General features: G+C 31.3%; 2 protein-coding genes across 5 annotated transcripts in view; one reads left to right on the plus strand and one right to left on the minus strand.

The window, feature by feature from the left end:
* LOC136271865 (uncharacterized) overlaps positions 1–21,367 on the minus strand; it is a 126,134-nt gene that overhangs the window by 49,698 nt on the left and 55,069 nt on the right. Inside the window, exons 5-7 of the mRNA XM_066072428.1 lie at positions 3,314–3,380; positions 3,054–3,235; positions 375–638 (exon numbers count right to left, since the gene is read on the minus strand). Of these exons, the coding sequence (XP_065928500.1) occupies positions 375–638; positions 3,054–3,235; positions 3,314–3,380 (513 nt within the window). The remainder of the gene's footprint in view (positions 1–374; positions 639–3,053; positions 3,236–3,313; positions 3,381–21,367) is intronic.
* On the plus strand, positions 4,488–20,993 carry LOC117688769 (N-lysine methyltransferase KMT5A-like). 4 transcript variants are annotated; one of them, XM_066071158.1, is made up of 9 exons: positions 4,488–4,811; positions 13,168–13,230; positions 15,201–15,297; positions 16,380–16,539; positions 17,217–17,412; positions 17,667–17,738; positions 18,634–18,705; positions 19,200–19,277; positions 20,333–20,993. In XM_066071158.1, the coding sequence occupies exons 2-8, from the start codon at positions 13,201–13,203 to the stop codon at positions 19,221–19,223; spliced, it is 651 nt and encodes a 216-aa protein (XP_065927230.1). In that variant the 5' UTR covers positions 4,488–4,811; positions 13,168–13,200; the 3' UTR covers positions 19,224–19,277; positions 20,333–20,993. The 4 variants fall into 4 exon arrangements, with proteins under 4 accessions (XP_065927230.1, XP_065927229.1, XP_065927231.1 ...); XM_066071157.1 differs by lacking the exon at positions 4,488–4,811 and adding an exon at positions 6,865–6,988; XM_066071156.1 differs by lacking the exons at positions 4,488–4,811; positions 13,168–13,230 and adding an exon at positions 6,889–6,988.

Below are 21,367 nucleotides of genomic sequence, written 5' to 3' on the forward strand. Positions count from 1 at the left end.
GTTAGTGCGAATGGTCGGTGAACGGAGGGTGCACAATTGTTAACCCTGAACGCCTAAAATGCACTATGAAAAAAAAACGGTAAGCAAATGGTAAGCAAACGCAAAATTTTGAAAAGTATATTGTTCGAAGGACTTTAAATAAGATCACCTGGGTGATTTCGGTGACTTGAAAATTAATGGACGTTATATATATATATATATATATATATATATATATATATATATATATATATATATATATATATATATATATATATATATATATATATATATATATATTTATATATATATATATATATATATATATATATATCTTTTTTTTTAATATTATATCATAAAAAATATATTATCATATATTACGAAAACGAAATTACTTGGAATCATTGTTCCCTCCTCTGTCAACACGAACTTGTTCACATGGACGTCTACAAGACCTGTTGACTTAATCTTCTGGAGATCATTAAAATTAGCATTTGCCAATCTTCTCAGAAGTGTTGTTTTCCCAGCACCACTGCATCCAACTATAATGCCTCTAGCATGGCGAACAGTTATCTTCTCTCTCCTTAAAAACTCTCTTAGTTTCTTTTCATTTCCACCTTTCTGTTTATTTCTATACTCTTCGTCATCAAGATATGTACCTATTAAAATAGAAATACCCTATATGATATAAAGTGTGTGTTAAAAAAATATTGATTATGTTTTCCTTGATTAAAAAATGTAATATGGTTTATGACACGTGGTAATATATTACGCTGTTTATACCAATAAAACTAGCAACAACTTTATTCTTTTCAAATATTCATTCGAAAGTCAAAGTATTGTTCAGAAGAAGATATGAACGTCGATTTACAGATTCCTAATATCCACATTCAGCCACTTGTGTGGAAATGAAAAATGCAGATTTGACTTTGAGATATAGATTTTTATTTAATTATTTAATGTTTAATGAAACATAAGGTACCTAACTCAAATTCGATGGAATACACCCTTACGCGAATCTATGTCGAAGACCAACTTTTTTGTTGATATCGACAATATCACGCACAAAGTGACAATATGGACATCAATATCGACAGACACTGTTAAGTTGCAAAACCAACACGATATCGAGAAACCTACAGATAAGCCCTGTACAAATATCGATAGTTCTTGATTATGTTGTGCATATAATTTATATTGACACGATAACGTCGATACCGACACCAAGAAAAGACAACATTATTACAAAATAACATCTAATATAAATGATGTTATGAAACTATTGTAGGATGATATCGATATCGACAAAAATATAGATGTATTGAACAATTAAATGTCCGATATCATTGATTACAAAATGTACATGCAAATCAATATCGTTACGATGTCGTCGATATCAACACTAAAGTACATGTAAAACAATAGCAATGCCTAATAACGTATAAATAAAGGTGTTTTACGATTATAAAATGATATATATTGATACAATATTGCCACTATCAATAGAACATAAAGAAATGCTTAGCATAAATGAGAGATAACTTCATAGCTTCAATTGTGTACATATAAGATTTGACATCGAAACGATATTGTCGATATTGACGATATCGACAGAAATACGAATTACTCATTTGTAAAATATCTAAACATAAAAATATGCAAAATAAAGTCTTCATAAATATGGTGTTTAACGATGGTGAAATGATATCGATGCGATAACGTCACAATGTTTAAAATGCTTTATACAAATAGAGCAGATATGCATATCAGTTTTATAATATTGAAATTAGTTTTCGATATCGATACAGTATCGTCGATATCATTGATATCGATGCTACATCGTGTCTTGGACATAATTCATCCGTGAATCGTTAATATGTTAGCTTTCAGACGGAACGCAATGGGTACCGCGTACTCCATTTTTTCTACAATAAATTATCTACATAATTAGTATAACATGCTTACATTTAATGCCTTATGTCTGCATAAACAGTATTCAAACACTTTGCATATCGAATAGAAATGTCTTTTCACACCACGAAATGAAATGTACTGGTATAGAGTCGACAAAGTGTGCGTCATTTGTTAAAGTATTGCATATGGGGTTTACCAAAAGTGGAGTATATCGTAGATTGAATAGGTAAAAAAAAGCTTTTATCTACCAGATTAGTTTTTACACTCTGAATTTTTATTTACATTTATCAGCATACATTAATATCAAGATGACACTTCCTAAAATTTAAACATGATGCCCATGGGCCGCATCAGTTACCTGAACAACAGTTCCTTTTATTATTTTATTGCAGTTTTTAAATTTTTAATTTAACAGCATTTTCCCTATACACTTTTATCTTAAAATTGTAGCATTAGAGTTCTTGAGCAGATTTTCCCTATATATTTCTATCTTAAACTTTGAACTCCTTTTGGGGCCCCAGTATTAGTTCTTGGGTCATGATTTAAAAAAATTAGAATTAACATTATTTGAGGATACTTGCATAATTATCTCACAAGTTGTAGCATTGTAGTTCTTGAGAAAAAGATTTTTAAACATATTCCCATATATTTCTATATATTGAAGTTTTAACCCCTATTGGGGCCAGTATCAGTCCTGTGAGTCACATTTTTAACATTTTAGTAATTTCACTATATTAACAAGCCTCAATGTAAATATTGGCATTTCAGGTGCAGTGGTTCTTGAGAAGATTTTTTAAAACACACACACACACACACACACACACACACACACACACACACACACACACTATTTTCACTGTTCCGCAATGATCTCGCATTTAAAAAGCGTTTTACCTTTATTTTAACAATTAAGAATTCCTTTCCCTTTAGGATATTTTGTACCAAGTTTGGCTTTATTTGGCCCAAGGGATTATAGAGAAGAAGTAAAAATGGGAATAACTTACAGACGGACGACGGACAACTGTGATATATATATATATATATATATATATATATATATATATATATATATATATATATATATATATATATATATATATATATATATATATATATATATATATATATATATATAAGAATTACGAAATACCCGTTATTACCTTTTTTGTATTCTTTTCCTTTGTAAATAAAAATCGCAACTGATCCGGTCAAAATTGCTACGCAAAGAAAACCATACAAGAAGACAATGACAAGTTGTAGTTTGATAGATCCATCGAATGTTTCTGGTTTTGCCTTTCCATCTTTAGCATCATTAAAATATTTGTCCGTTGTAGTCAAAAGTCTGAAAAAATACGCAAATATAAAAGCTGTTCAATGCACAAAATCTCATTATTTCATGACAAAATATGTATAAATTCACCTCTTTTGGCAATTCTTCTCAGCAACAAAGCAATGAAAGTCTAAGTCGAGTTCCAGACATGCAGGATCTAAAAAGAAAAGTATATTTTCTTTCACAACTTTAAGGTAACTCCGTACCTATAAAATTATGGGTTCAAAGTTAAAAATTTAACTTTTTTTTAACTTATTGGACTTGAATTTCATCAAAAAATAAATAAAATATATATGTATCAATACTATTTAAAATGTAAGGTAATGAAAACCAAAGGCTGAAATTATCATCTTAAATCACACTTTTTTTGTTTTAAAATTAAATTTAAGTGGATGGATACTTGTTTGTCTATTTAAATTTTATTGCTTACTATGTCAGAAAACTAAAATTAATTTAAAAAAAAGAAAAAAATGTTTACATTAGAAAAATAATAGCATTTAGATATATCACTTAGAGAAAAGTAGAAAAGAGTTATTTTTCTTTGTCATTATTGAATTATGTTGAATATAAAGATGAAAAACGTTAATTAAATATCTCAAGTAAACAATGATTTGAGTTTTTGATGTGCACCTATGATAACATAGAAATTACAAATCTACTTGCAAGAATTTTATTGAATTCATGGTTTATGTAAAATGTATGACGTCACAGGAGGGTGGATTTACTTAAAAATGTAAACTTGTAAACATATCAATTAAGAATAATTGTAAAACAGTGGTCAGTGGCCCAAGGGTCACATCGCTCAACTGAGCAAAAAAAATCATAACTCTTATCAAATCAGTTTTGTCTAATGAAATGCAAATTATTTAGACAAGTTGGTATAGTAATTCTTGTTTTAAAAAAGTATGTATATTTTATTATATAAATGATGCCTCTTTGAGAGGGTAACAGTTGAAATTGAAATCCTCAAGAAACCATTCTTAGCCGACGCGAACCTCCACCACCATGGCAATCATTCACTGACCCAATAATTTTCCCATCATGAATCTATCGTTTTCAGTCATTTACATTTTTATATACATGATTGGCACAATATGACGCGGTAGTATGCTAAAATATGTCACATAATTCAAATGCTGGGGGTGTTTAAAAACTTGACGATGTCAATAACTGACACAAAGTTAAGAAAAGAGACCATTTACTTCAAGGAATTACACACATATGTGTGTGTGTGTGTGTGTGTGTGTGTGTGTGTGTGTGTGTGTGTGTGTGTGTGTGTGTGTGTGCGTTTGTATCATGCCGACACCTACGACATGTACTAGTTTACACACGTGCAACTTACTACATTTTCAAAACCTACGACACAAATCCGTGTAGTAAGTTTGCAGAACCCCGTAAATCGGGTTTTTCGACCATGATTTACCCAGAAAATACAAAATTATAAAAAGTGTGAGTTTCCGGTTTACACATGAATTTTGTTACACACGATATCGAGTCTTAATGGGGATGTTACACACTTTGCCCCCTTGCCACATTTGCGCATGCGCAAATTCAACTTCCTATGGAAATAATGGAAACGCAAAAGAAGGTACGATCACTTATTTCTTTCATGAAAAATTAATCTTTTGTTGATTTTTACACCAATTTTCTTTCGAATATATAATTTTAGATCATTTGTTTAAATGCGACATCTGATTTTTCGTTATTCTGCAGCTAAATTGAGGAAAATTTACATGTCTTTGTGTGTGTCACCTCATAAAGTTGTAGATGGTTAAGATGGTTTTCTTTTACGTTTAACTGGGTTTAATTTCGGTAGTAGTCAAACACATGTAGTGTGTGCTTTTTTAATTTGTGTTTTAAAGAATCATTTATTTCATTATAATTTTAGTATACCATTGAAATTTTTGATAAACTCTCAAAAAGTTAGAATTTCCTCTAGACTTTAACAAGTTGCATGTAGCACAATCGAGAAGTATGTGCCTCCTGCATGTTCTTCTAAACATTTTAGGGGTTTTAATTGTGAAAATGTGTTGTTATTAGTTCGGGTAATTAAAGAATAATGAAGAAAAAATTAACATTACTTGGAACTTTTCAAATTTAGACTCTCTACAGTATATACTTTTTATCAAGAGGAGAAAAATATGGATTTCCTCAAGGGGGTCAACAATTTTTCATAGGCCTTAACTGGGGAATCTTTTAATTATATTCTCTTTTGGAATTCACAACAAACAATTTATCATGAAGAAATAAACAATATGTTTCTTAACTTTCAAATTTACACCCAACACATTTTATCCAAAATAAAGAAATATTTTCTGTTCAACGGCTTTAATTGTGGAGTTTCTTAGTAAAGTTCTCTTCAATCAATCAAGAAAAATTAGCAAATTGTTGCTCTATATTAATCACATATTAATTCTTTCATTAAATTACACCCTCATGAGAAAACTCTAAGTTTCAATTTAATGCCCCCCAAAAAATCAGTACGGTAAATCACTTATAAAAACCCTTTAATTTCATGAGCTTAATTTTTGCACCATAATTTACTCTTCCTTGCATTAAAACAAAGAAATGATTATTAGAATAATTATTAGGAAAAATCCTATTATTATTTACATAAACACCCATGGGGAAACCCAAACTTTTCATTTTAACGTTAAAAAATCAGTAATGTTAAACCCTTATTTATCCTTAATGACATTAATACAAAGTAATAATCAGTATTAGTTTAAGGGAAAGGCTCATTTACAAATTGCACCCCAAAGGAAAAACCGTGTTTTTCATTTTAATGTTAAAAATCAGTATTAAATTGAAAACCCCTTTTATCTTTTTTTTTGAAAATCCTATTATCATAAACTATGACCCATATGAGGAAACACATTATTTTCTTTTTATCGTTGAAAGATCTGACAGGTATAATTAAACATTTAGGAAACCACATGCATCTTTCAGGACCAGAATGTACACCCTTATTCCCCCTAATGACATTATTACAAACAAATAATCAGCATTAGTTTGAGGAAAACCCTTTTATTAAGAAATTACACCCCCATAAGGAAACCAATAATTTTTAATTTAATGTTTAAAATTTAATACATGCAGTAAATCACTTAGAAAACTCTCTAAATCTTTTTTTTTTATTATTATTATTATCATTTGCACCCTTATTTATCTTTCATTACATTGATACAAAGAAATGGTTCTAATAAGTTTAAGGAAAGATCCTATATGTAGATATATATGAAATTTGATCCCCATGAGGAAACTCATTTTTTTTTCATTTTAAAATTTAATAAATCATTATAAAAACAATATCCCCCCCCCCCAAATCTTTCGGGATCAATTTTTACACCATATTCATCCTCATAATTAATGACATCAATGCAAACTTGTAAAACAAAAACAAAAAACTTACAAGAGAGCTAAATAAATACTGAATCTTGTAAACACTCTCCAAAAGTAAAAAAAAATTCTTTAACAAGGTAATTATTTAAACAATTTTACTCTGCTTCATTTTCAAATTCATTGAAGTTTACCTCTTTTTTTTTTTTTGAAGTTTATTGATTTGAGTGCCTGTAATACATATGAGAACAATTCTTTGTATACGAGTTGACCTGTATACGAATTGGTCTGTGTACGACTTGACCTGACAGTGTTACGACGCGACATATCCGGTAAAAAAATGTCACAAAACAAACCCCTCCATCCTGCATGCTTTATACGAATTACTACAGCCCCCCAAAAAGGAAAAGAAGCTACGTAAGAACTGTAAGTCGTTTGAATAATTAGTGACAATCTTGTAGGAGAAGTTGAACGTGTGAACAAGTGTAGAACCTCTCTGCGTTTCGTCAGCATGTGCATGTGTTTAACAGCTGCACTTGTAATGTAACGTGATCAAGTCCAGCACAATCTCCTAATTTAGCTACATAGCTTGGTTATAACACTTCTTTTTTTTAAATTGACATTTTAAATAACATGTCTTTTTTTCTTGTATTATTTTCATAAAATTATTTTGCTAAATAAATGAGAAATGTTTGGAACATATTAGTATGATTTTGATCAACGAAATCGATGCAATGCAATGATAAACAATAATTATTACCGTCGATTGACTAGATAGAATGGTCTTTTCTTAACATGACACATGTCCAACTAACCCGGTTAAATGATAGAATTTGTGCCCTTTACTGTAATTCTTAGTAGCAAATGAAAAAAGAAATATCTCGGTTGTATCTTGCCTATATTTTCATTTGATTGGTCTCAAATACCTACAATGTTGCTCATTTATAATCCCATTTTACCAAATTAACGGTTTTGGCAATGAAATCACTGGTCGCCATGTTAATGATAAAATCTGAGATATTTCGAGTGCAAAATGGCAGGCAAATTCAAACAGAGACACTTTTTGCCTCTGCTGGGGTTTGAACCAGGGTCCTCTGGCACGCCAGTCAAGCACTCTACCGAGCGAGATAAAGGGTTAACCCACTAGCCAGAGCTAGTAGGAATGCAATGTACCTGACTCTATACCACAGATATATTAACAAAATGCCTTTGTATGACCCATTATATTAATAATGAATATTTTGTGGACTTAATTACATATGCATTTTCAAAAAGGTTTGTAATATAAATGCTGTGTTTTACCCCTGCAGATTGTTTTTAACAGACTTAAAGTCGATGCGAAGCAGATCCGCTTTGCAGCTGCTACATTGCAAGTATATGGGACGAATTCTTACTGTGACCTGAGCATAGCCTGGTCACGGTAAGATTATTCTTTCTATAGAATGACCAGTACTGAATAGGGTATAGATTTGGCGGTGTTCCTGGGTGTTGTTTTGATATCTTTTTTTTTCTTTGGCTGATGTACGCTATATTATTGCTGATAGTAATGCAATATTGCTTTATTTAGAATTTTGTCCTAAAAACTTATATTGGAAGCCATTTTACCATTTACGAATAAATCAATAAGTTCTGAATAGCATAGCTGTTTCCATGGAAATTGAATGCAGATAAAAAGTTTTAGCCCTATTTAAACACCATCAATTGAACCTATTGAAAAAGAGGTTTGATGCATACCAACCAGCTATTGGCAATTCTTTTAACCTATACAGTTAATTTAATTTGCATGGATTTAACAAACAAGATCACTATAACAATACTTTAGACTACATGTAGTTTCTAAATTCTAATATCTTGTCGGAGTACAGTTGCCGCACCTCCATTTATCATTACTGTGGTTCAATATGAATTATTTAAGACTTAGTAAGAAAATTTAATGAATTCCAGAAGTAATTGTTTTAATCTATTTCTTCATATAATCCTGAAACAGACAAAAACAAATTGAGTTTTTGGAATTTGTAAAATGGCAGCTTAATAAGATTTTTCATCCTTCTGCATTTTTTAAAATTTATATCCTGCATGCTTATATGGGTATGTAAGAATAATACCAAAACAACTTTTGATAGAAGAAATCTTGTTACATGTGAAAATATAAGGCGTCAACAGACTATTTTATGCACATAATAACGTTGCAATGACCTGGCAAAGCAAAAGTTTAATATTGGTTGACTAATGTAAGACTGTAGTATTGAATACGTACATGTATATGACCGCAAAAAATGAAACTACTGCAAAATTTAAACAAGCATTATAAGTGTATTATATTAAAGGTAACGATTTTTTCTCCAACTTTTATTTCCATAACTATTTGCTATTCAACATATGAACTATTCGGAACTGGTCAACGACTGTATGAATAAAATTAAAGATTTACTATAAATTACAAAAGAGGTAGCCTAAGGGGACATTTACTTTTAAGTTGAAGTTTCTGACTAGCTTAATAATAATTCGGATGCTAAAAAGTTAAAGTCAAGTGAAGAAAAAGAGTAAAAATAGATATCAAAAACAGTTTCTGTGGTTAAGGAATAAGGTGCACCATCCAGTCTTTAATCTATCTTTCTATAGACTATCAGATGATGAATCAAATTGCCTTAAAAATAAGCCCCTTTCTGAGTTTCACATCACTTTATAGCAAGATACAGGAATGCCTATTGGGGGCAGTCTGCAAAAATCCAACCCAGAATATTGGTAACAAAAAACACTAAATTCCTCTCTGACACAAACAAATAAAACTATTTCAGGGGGAGGGGATTGTAGCAGCTCATCTCATGACTTGAGGGTGGTACATTTAAAGGAAAAATTCAAATTCTAGATGGGGAGGGGGTGGTATATCTGGATGGAACAATGCATATAAAAAATGGCAGGTGAATAAACAAGGATGTTTTGCAAATAGGGCACGTGTTGAAACATTAGATTGAAGTCATCATGGTAATACATGTAATTCATGAATTGTTCATGTCTAGTTGTCTATTTCTTGAACACCCAGCTAGCTACATGTACATCATTTTGACTATGTCTGTGCAGTTATCTGAATCTAAGATCAAGCAAGAGGAGATTTGATATTAGTATTGACCCAAATTGTTGTTTTAAAAATTACAAGAGCCTTTTTTATTTATATTACAGAGATAAAACAAATACATACATGTATGGAGAACTCTCTCTGTAGTGTGCGCATGATGTATGAGTTGTCTAATTGTATGGTCTAATTTCAATTTGGTTGGACTGACAATTTATGAATATGAGCATTAATTTTTACTTTCTAATTTTCTGTCTAAAATGTTAATCAATTAAACCTTAAAATGAGTTGTTTAATCTGCGCAATTCTCATCTGGTTTAAGGTTGAGGCTGACTTTAGTTTGCATGGTTCATGTTTTTGTGCATTCTGATCGAGTAAAATACAGTGTATTTCAACCTTTTATGATTTTTATATAGATATAGACATTTATTAAATTGAATACAATAAACACATGATAAACAATTTTTTTTCAACAATTTTTCTGTGGTTTGGTAGGTGAGCATTGCCATTGATCTTGCTTTATATGTCGACATTATGATAAAATGAAGCTTTGTAGGAGTATATAGGAAAAAAGAAAAAGTAAAAATCGTAACCCTTTGAAATTGTATACACTAAATGATGGTATCTCCAGGGTTATTTTGCTTCATTTTGAATGAATCCATCATAGCAATTAATCTACATTTGTAATACATGTACCCAAAATACATGTATATAGCAAAATTTATCAACTGTTCATATTTTGAGATGACCCTCACTTAAACTAGATGGTTGAATTTAGTATTATTTACATATAAGGTTCAAAATGATATTGCTAATCGCGATATCACAATTCATAGAAAATCTCTATTGTAGTATTTTTTTAAATCTGCTACGAAGTGCGGAAAATGAAAATTCTCTAAATATTCCTATAGAAAAATATACCTGTATTTTGAGATTGCCCCCAAAAAGAACCAGATGGTTGCTTTTTCTTTTTTTAAAAACTAGAGCTGATGTAAATTACATATGGTTAAAAATAAAGAGGTTTTCTAATGGGGTTTTTTTTTATGCACCCCCCGCCTTCCCCAATCGACCAGCTTAAATTATACTTGAGTTCAGGAAATCAGGGACATATACATGTATGTACACTCAGGTGCCAAAAGTAGGTCAATTTATTTTTTCTTTTCACCATATATTAATTGAAATTTTTTTTTTTTAGAATTGTTAAAATGAAACCCTTTGACCATGTACATTGAAAAGACTTGGATTGATACATTAAGAATTTTTCTAGCTCTTTTTGCATCTTATTTGAATATTTTTCCAACCTTCTATTACTGAAATTTAATATAAACAGTTCAAAGTAAGATTTTTCGGCTCATACATTGCAAAAAAATATATAGTAGAGCTCTTAAAAACTATCTCAGTGTTGTGTTTGAAATATTCAAATTTTACAAATGAGTTGTCAAAAACTAATGTACGACAACAAGTGGAAATTGAATCTACTATGCTGGAAATCAATATCAACTTCTTCAAAATCTGACCAATAATCTGACCTGAAAACCTTTTAAAAAAAAGTCTAGATCTTGTTTTCGATGAAATATATAGGGAAAAACAAAAAATTGACATACTTTTGGCGCATTAGTGGACAATCATGTAATAATGCCTGATATTCATGGTCTGTGTGTTGCCTCTTTACCAATCTTGTGCAGTAAGTTTCAATTGAATAACATATACATTATTTTATACATGTGAATCAACCCACCTTGTGTAATGAGTTTTCTTGCAACCAACATTTACCATGGTTGGTTGCATTGCCAACAATTTTATGTATTTCATATGCACATGTAGTGTCAATTCTCTTGCCAATATAATATATATTTCCTAGACACATATAGCAAGTTTCCCAATTACACCAGTATAAATTCACCTCACAGATGTAGTGAGTTTCATTGCCAATTAATGTACATTCCTACACACATGTAGTGAGTTTCTTGTCCATATTCATTTAAATTACCACACACATGTAGTGAGTTTCCTTGTCCATATTCATTTAAATTACCACACACATGTAGTGAGTTTCCTTGTCCATATTCATTTAAATTACCACACACATGTAGTGAGTTTCCTTGTCTATATTCATTTAAATTACCACACACATGTAGTGAGTTTCCTTGTCCATATTCATTTAAATTACCACACACATGTAGTGAGTTTTATTGCCAATATACAGGTAACTCTCAATGGCTCGAACTTTGATTGGATCGAAGTTCTTGATCGCTGGAAGTGAGTCTAGGGTCCCGATTTTTTCCCCTATATAACTAAGCAAATTTACTATTGATTTCTCAAACTCTTGATCTCTCGAAAACCCTAGCTTGATCTCTCTAAGTCAAACTGCAGTCCCGTTCATAATCTATAGTTTCTTACTCTCGATACCTCAAAGTCTCCGTGTATCTCCAAGCGCTATACCTAAATAACACCTTAGACGCGGGACTTGTGTCACGAGTTGTTTGTTCAGGCGGCACTTGTCCTGCAAGGTGATAATTGTTTGATGACTGACTATACCAATACCTAATCTATAATTATCACAACCGTTTTACGATAATTTGGAAACGCAATGAAAATAGAAATTAATTGAGATGAAACGATAATATTGAGCCATGGTCAAATTTTAGAATTATAAAACTGTTAAAAGTATGCTTATCAGCATCATTGTCATTGTAATGATTATATTGCTGAACAAGTTCTTACAGCTGGTGAAGGACCCTTACGGTGGGAACAATGGGTGATACTTAGTTATCACATTTATGACATGTTAATCGTCTCGCACTCCAGTAGTACTGAGCAATTTGGTCTTAATATGATGCATAAAATAAATAATTATATTATGAATTTATTCAATAGTTGTTTGAATTTAGTTTTAAAAACATCCAGTTCTGTATATTTTACTGAAAAGAAAACGTTGTTTAAGCATGTGCGTAAGGTTAGCACTAATTAAATGGCTTAATCATAACATCCGGTAAGACTAATTTTAAAACCCATTGGTCAACCCAGAAAATTCCGAACTCTTGAAAACTCGAACTCTTGAAACTTCAAAGTTTTTCCTTGGACCCATGGACTTCCAGCTATCGAGAGTTACCTGTACAGTCCTACACACATGTAGTGAGTCTCCTTGTCCATATTCATTTAAATTACCACACACATGTAGTGAGTTTCATTGCAAATATACCTTTCCACACACATGTAGTGAGTCTCCTTGTCCATATTCATTTAAATTACCACACACATGTAGTGAGTTTCCTTGTCCATATACATTTCCACACACATCATGTACATGTATAGTGATTTTCACTGAATTGGATTTCATGTGATAAATCAATAGTCATCATGAGGTGATAATGATAATAATAATTAAGGTGAAAAGTTGATAATTATCCACCTTATATACATTTAGTGTAATATCTCATAACTCACATTAATGAAGTATGGCATCTCATATAACTCACATTTTAATTTGTATTGGTATTCATGTACAACTTCTTCTTCTTCTTTTTTCTAGCTTATGTAAGTTATAAAGCAGTCAACTAAAAAGATGGCAGCTTATTCAAGGGGGAAAATTGCAGTAAGTGAAATTTTTAACTTTGTACATACAGTTGAACTTTTAAGGTATATTTCAAACAACAGTACATGTGTATCGAATACCATTGATATGTTAAAGTTATTTGGGTGTGCATATCTCTCATTCTTTAAGTAAACATTTTAACGGTGATATCTCAAATTCTCATATTTAGATGTTTATTCTTGTTTTTGCTTAGTGTGACATATTGAAGTTTTCTATAATTGTCATACAGTCACAATATATGCTCAAATTGTTTTATCAGCTTTTTGAACAAAATCAGTTGCTCGGTCTGTTTTGTTTGGAAGTGAAATTATCACAACAGAAAAGTGAATTAATCAATGGTTTTATCAAATTTATGATCATAATAAAAAAAACAATGCGACAGTATTAAGTATTACAGTCCCTTAAACCATCTACTTTCCAATTTTTTCGTGCATTCACCATGCGCTCATCGTGCATTCACCGTGCGCTCACCGTGCACCCACAGTGCGTTCACTTGCACTCTTCACTCCGCTCCTTTTGTGCACATGCACCGTTCAGAAAGCGCTCATTGTGCGTTCACCTTTGTTCACTTATCGTTCACCGTTCACTTATCGTTCGAATTCAGTCCGTTTTCATTCATTTTCATTCGGAACTTCAAAAATGAAAGAATCGATCTCAGCAAAATGAGGAAAAAAACCTTGCGTTAAGGTGAAAGGAAACTAATATTACACATAAAGCATCATTTTAATTAGAATTTAATCCGTGGAATTTAAAGTACACATTCTTGAGCAGGTCTGTTTTTTGCTGTTGTTGTTTTTTATCACTCTCCTAAACAGGCAGTTTTTTTGTTGATCCGAAAATGGCTTAAGTATGCAGTTACTGTGAAAATTTTATGTTACACAATACAGCGATAAATTGATACACAAATAATATTTAATGATTCATTTTAAGATAGTCATGCAGTCCAGTCGTTTAAAAACAGAAGAATTCAATCAACTAACGATTCGACATATATATATATATATATATATATATATATATATATATATATATATATATATATATATATATATATATATATATATATATATATAATATATATATATAAGAAACAGACATTGTATTTGTGTATTTTTCACGATTCAAATAATAATTCCTTCGATTCCAAATCACAAACATATCCATGTTCGACAATAAACTGTCTTACTGAACAGATCAACTTAAGATAGTAAACATAAATGCGTGTTAATTTATAGATTAACAATGGTTTTATGTATTATTTAGACATTTTTATCATTACATTACTCGATTATCTGTTGATAAAATTAATATTATGGTCTTATTTAACTGTTATTCCTAAACATGCATAAATGGTATAACTTTAAAGATAATACAGGATAGATATTATTTGCAGGATAGTCGATAGGATAGGACAGTTTTGTCAACTTTCAAGATAGCAGCACTGTACGTGTAGTTTATTAGCATGTTTTTCCTGATTTCAGTCAAAATACAATGTAAGGATAACCATCGAAACACTCCGAATAAATCGTTCATCTTGCGTTCACATATCGTTCATCGTTCAGCGCTTCATGTGCATTCTGCCTTCGCTCAACGTTCACCTTTCATTAGTGTTCACCAGATTCCGTTCAGCGTGTGCTTACGTAGAATGTTTCAGGGACTGTTTGTGTAAAATTAGCATTCTAATTTATGTATGTAATATATCTTTTTTATGTATGCACGGTGTCAGGGCTCTACATTAACTTTTTTTCCTTCTTGTCCATTCGGACAAGTGATTATGACCGTGTGCATCATATAAGTAATATTAATAAAGTTTTTATTTTGATCTTGAAATAGTTGAAAAGGAGTTTGCAAACCAAAATGGAAGGCCTTAAGATAATTTGATTTTAAAATCAATGTGATAGTTTAAAAGACAAATTTTGCATATTTTGAAATAAAACTTTTTTCTAATGAGTAATTTATTTATGTGCTAGAAACAACGAATAAGCCCTAAAAGAGAGGCAGAATTTATGTGTCGTTCTGGACTGGACTGTGATGCATTAAAAGTTGAATTGATCAACAGAAGAATTGGTGAGTTGATACACATCTATTACTACGTACTATACATTAAAATAAAAGACTCGAATTTTTGGGCTTTAATATCGAGAAATCAGAAGAGAACTGTCTTTTGTTCTTTATTTTTAAAAATCATTGGTATTTGAAGATTACCAGTTTGTTTTTATTTTTTCTCAATCAAGCTTCGCTTATTAATAATCAACGAAAATTCCTTATAAAAATCCGGAATCATCTGGATTTTTTTTATTCTACAATCTTGCGCATGTGCATTCCATTCACGCTAAATCACGGGAGGCTCTTTAGTTTATGTTTCCACAATATCACACTTGCATGGATAAACTCAGAAACGATAATACACATATGTTTAAATTTTCATTGAAAATTTGCTATATCCTGAGAGTTTGAATGTCAACATGTTGTGTAAATTCGAAGTGAGTAAAAAACATTGGTAAAAAAGTGTTGAATTCTTCATTAATATGAATTAAATTTTTAGAAGAAAGGTATTTACAGCCTCAAAATGGTTTGTTATGAATAATTTGACTGTTAATCACAATGCAGCTTCAATAATTTTCTCCAAAACCATTTTGAAGCGATTATGCAATTTTTTGCTACATTACGGGTATATGGGAGGCATTTCAACTGTGGTGAAGGCCTGTCCCGAGACACAGTTAGATTATTCTAACTAAGCAGAGTGTAGTGAAATTAATAGCATTATTGTAGGCTTAAAGCTTGGTTATGTAAATATGGTGTGTCGATGTATCTATTTCGTGAATGTCCGATATCATATGCAATATGTCAAACCGTGCATGCACGGGTCAGAGTCTAGTGTAATAGAAAATAGTATTATTTCTTTGTTTTTATGTACCAGTCTACTCAGTTTCACACATTTGTTTCCCTTGATTATGCAGATCCTTAAATGAAAAATGTCATTAGTTTCTGGAACAATTTTAGCCCCTTGCATTTGATAATCACAATTATACAAATAATTCCATAATAAAAGGCATTTATAAATAAATTAGGTTTTGTACATGATTTGTGAACACACTGTACAATCATGTAATGCAAAATATTCACCAATATTTTTTTCTTATTTTAAGGATATGGGGTTTTTGCAACTCAAAATTTTCCAAAAGGAAGCTTTTTGGTAGAATATGTTGGAGAGAGAATTGTGCCCAAGGAAGCAGAAGAAAGAGAAAAGAAGCGCAAAATAAAACATACTAGTTATATGTTTTACTTTAAGTGGAATGGTCTGAAGTGGTAAGCAAATATAATATATTTATTGTGATTGTTATGAGAGAGAGAGAGAGAGAGAGAGAGAGAGAGAGAGAGAGAGAGAGATACAATTGTTTTATTTACCTATTTTAGATTTTTTGTAATACAACTTTTTCTGGTTCTTATGAGAATGTGAAATTGATATCCAGACGAATTGTGTTTGAATATTCTCACCACCCTGGCAATTTGTTTTTAGAAATTGCAGTGTTTGCGGCAGGTTATGAGTTCTGAGAATTGGCAAAAAACCATTGTTACGTACATTTCAACTAAATATGGAGATGAAAATGATATCCTGTATAACTATTTGCACTTTATAAAGGAAAGTAAAGTGAGCATGAGATAAAAAGTTTTATACAATGATTAGGTATTTTCTATTACCATGATTACACTATAATTCAGTGAATAAATCATTCTGACATCTTTGCTTGATGACTAAAATAACACTATGCATACGTAACAGGATTGGAAATATAATGACGGCCAAACAGAGATTTGAACCAGGGCATCCAGAATCACTAGATATGTACTCTACCAACTGAGCTATATATAACCACCGATGATCAAACCAGTCCCACTTTCACACATATATGTGTAAATTCATTTTCATTAAATACCGGGTGCAACCCTGCAAATATCTATAAAATTGCTTTTTTTGTTTGTAGCATTGATGCAACTAACACTGAAAGAAAGGGGAAGTATATAAAGGACGAGGAAGTCGGAAGTCCGTTGAATAACTGTGTTATACGCCTTTTGGTTACCGAGAATTATCCAAGGCTCTGCCTCTTTGCAAATAGAGATATTAAAGCTGGAGAAGAGTTAAGATATGATTATGGGGAAGCCAACCTACCTTGGCGACAAGTATGTGACAATTTTAATAATTGTTGATGTGTTAATGTGATTTAAATGTCAAAAGGATTTCAATAAAAAATGCACATGGTTTAACATTTCATATTGTTTTTTACAACAAGAATTAGTATAATCAGTGAATCAATTAATTTTTAACCTGTATAACATTGAGTTTACTGCGCGAGAGTACATGTAGTTCAGAACTGCACAGTAATAAATACTATATAATTTAATAATAAATTGTTACAACTATTGTTCTCTTTAAGATTCACCTGATGATAATCCATTTGATGATAACCCATTTGATGTCAACCAGGACAGTGAGGAGAACAATGAAGGTTACTTTTACTTAATGTTTCTAGTGTTCATTTTGATTTGATACATGTACATGTATTAAAATGTATTGAATATTTATGTGTAACATATGTCATAACAAATACTGGTACACATTTCCTGCACATGTGGTGAATTTCCTTTCCATTTTGAATGCATTTCCCACACATATGAGTGAATTTCTTCGCCAGTGTACATTTACTACACATGTAGTGAGTTTCATTGTCCATATTCATTTAAATTACCACACACATGTAGTGAGTTTCCATGTCCATATTCATTTAAATTGCCACACACGTGTAGTGAGTTTCCTTGTCCATATTCATTTAAATTACCACACACATGTAGTGAGTTTCCTTGCCAATATACATTTCCACACACATGTAGTAAATTTCCTTGTCCATATTCATTTAAATTAACTTTTTCAGTGTTTTTGCTTGTGATAACATATGATAACACAGTTGATTTTGTACTATACAGTCCATTAAATTCAAATAACGTATGATTTGGGCGCAAGCAGGGTTTGCTTATTTATATTCAAATATTTAATTGTACAACTGCTGGAAATTGTCAAATCCATCATAAAGCCCTCGAGCTTCATTGGATTTGATCATGCCCCGACCAAAATTATCACCCCATAATACATGTACGGAAAGAATGATTCCTTATTCCTTAATAACTACCACACACATGTAGTGAGTTTCCTTGCCAATATACATTATCTTCACACACGTAGTGAGTTTTCTTTTCAATATACATTAATCATGCACATTTAAAAAGCAGACTTTGATGAAATTGATTTCGCTGACAAAGGTGTGTTTATAAATCATGTTTTTATTTTCTGTCTATTCCCCAAGAATTTTCAAGGCTGTTTATTGATATGTCTTTTCTTCAATATAGAAACTATTGATACTGAAACAGAGAGTGAAAAAGAAGTTGATGATGATTCCAACACTGCATCCCCTATGGAAGGTAATAACTTTTCATTCAGTTGATTAGATCCAGATCTTTTTTAATATTCCAGAGTTAGGTAGCCTATTAAAGTAGAAGGTATTGCAACAAATGTTTCAAATATAAGTAGGGTGTGCACTGTTCAACCTGCCAACTGTGCAATCCGGTACACTGGACATTCTGACCTCATACTTGTATTTTATTCCCAATTTTTTTTATAATGTATCTAGGATAAAACACTACACTGTAAGTTTCATAACCTGAGGTTTTATTTGGTCAAAGTACTTTAAGTAATTCAACACATTACATAATGTACATGCACAGTAATTGCTTGTTGGCTAGGTTACCGGTACAAAGATGTCCTGTAAGGTTAAAAGTTATGGTCGTTTTAGAGCATAGTTAACTACATTTTCTAGTTAATAGTAAATAGTGTATACTGTGTAATTTCATACCTTTTGTGCTACTTGAGGTGAATTTTTATCGAGATGTAATTAACATTGTATATTGTATTGCAGTTCCATGTAAAAGTAAAAAGCTAAGCACAGAGAGATCATCATGCCCACCCCATGCAAAACCTGAGGCTCAAAGACAAGGTATTATCTTTGATTATATAAATTTAAAACTTTTTACGGACACCACCTGCCAGTTGCCATTAGTGACAGTGACTTAATTGCATATAAATTAGGTATTGTAGATTCAAGTTTGTTCAAATTATGGTCCCTGGGGGTAGGGTGGGGCTTCAATGGGGGATAAATTATATATAGAGAAAATCTTTAAAAATCTTTTTCTCAAAACTATTAGGCCAGAAAAGCTCAAATTAAAATGGAAGCATCCTCAGGTAGTGTAGATCCAAGTTTGTTCAAATCATAGTCCCTGGGTGTAGGGTGGGGCCACAATTGGAAGATCAAGTTTTACATAGGAATATATAGAGAAAATCTTTAAAAATCTTCTTTTTTAAGACTATTAAAAGTATTTGGCCAGAAAGGCTTAAACTTGTGTAGAGGCATCCTTGGGTAACTATGTAAATTCAAGTTTGCGAAATCACAGTCCCTAGTGGTAGGGCGGGGCCGTGATGGCGGTTTGGATTTTTACATAGGAATATATAGAGAAAATCTTTAAAAATATTCTGGGAAAGTTTTCGGTCCTAAACTCAGTACTTAGTGTGAAAGCACGGGTTATGCAGATTTAAGTCTGATGAAACCCTGATTCCATAACGAAAAGTGGTGCCACAAAATGGGGGGGGGGGGCTATTTAGGAATAAAGAAAAATCTTCTTACAAGTACAACAACAAAAGGGGCTTGGTATTTACCAAAAATAAAGAGGTGGATAAAAATTGGCAGATTTTCAAGTTTTTACTGTACTTAGTTGTCAAGATATTTTGATACTGTTATGCTAATTTGATCAGAATTAAGGCAATTGTTGCTCAGGGGAGCGATGTGGCCCCTGGGCCTCTTGTTTAAATTCTTGGATACAGTGAATGAATGAATATCTTTTTACTATATTTCATACAGTTTTAACATTCAAAGGAAGGATACCAATTTTTGAATAAAGACTATACATTTGGGCTGAAGAACAAATAACCTTAATGACAAAAATATGATAAAGATACAGCAATTTTAAAATAATAAAATCTTATTTTTTTTCACAGCCAGTGTTCAACGTCACACATGGACCGCTGTAGAAAGGCATCCTTGGAGCGACATTTTAATAACTTTATCAAACTAGGGAAAACTCCTGGTCAGCTTGACTGTTTAAACGCCATTAGGAAGGAAAATGCATTATCAGGCTTCACTTGGCGCAATGTGAAGTTTGCTGTCGAAAACATAATACCTCTCGTCTGAGGAGTTGCAGAAAATGAAATTCCAGGTGGTCGCAACGTTAAATTTCTATGTGTTATAATTATGTTACCGTAATGAAGTTCGAATGCATACTGTTTGTGCTGTATTATCAATTTGTTAATAACATTATGCCAGTATCTAAATTTAATACAGGGTGCATGCATTTGTGACAAATGCTTATTGGCTTATACAAATGTACATTTATTTTTTTGTCTGTTATTCTACTTCCTATTCCATGAAACATTTTGAAAGGGCAGAAATGGGTAGACATTATTTGATATTTTAATTGATAAAATATGATCAGAAATGTAAAGAAGGGCACGCATCATGCATGATAATGTCAATAATTGATTGAAATTATTTGAATTCATAAACAAAATTCCATATATCATGAATTACTATGAAATTATGTACTTTTAAATTTTAGCTTAAAGTTGTTTGATCCTAAAATAAAATGAATTATAATTAAGATTCTGCAGTTGATTTATGTTTTGTTTGAAGAAGTGTTCAAAGTCCACAGGTCTAGATTTTACAAAGCAAGTGGCAAATAGGAATTTATTTAATTTAAACAGTATATGTTTTTAAAGAAATGAAACACACATGAAGACTTTTCAATTCGATTAGATTTTCTTATAAATTCAGTCTTGATAGGGTGCGTAAAAATTAGCAAGAAATCCTAATTATTTAACTCATACAGTGATAGTGTAAAGTGTCTTTTATAGGCAAAACAGTTAATAAAAGCATACAAGTTGCAATGGTACTAGACTGTGCATGTCCTTTGACAAGAAATATTACTGTCTTGTATATGTTTCAAATTATAATATATATAACATAAAATGTTGAAT

This window comes from Magallana gigas, chromosome 9, assembly GCF_963853765.1.
Source record: "Magallana gigas chromosome 9, xbMagGiga1.1, whole genome shotgun sequence".
Classification (NCBI taxonomy): domain Eukaryota; kingdom Metazoa; phylum Mollusca; class Bivalvia; order Ostreida; family Ostreidae; genus Magallana; species Magallana gigas.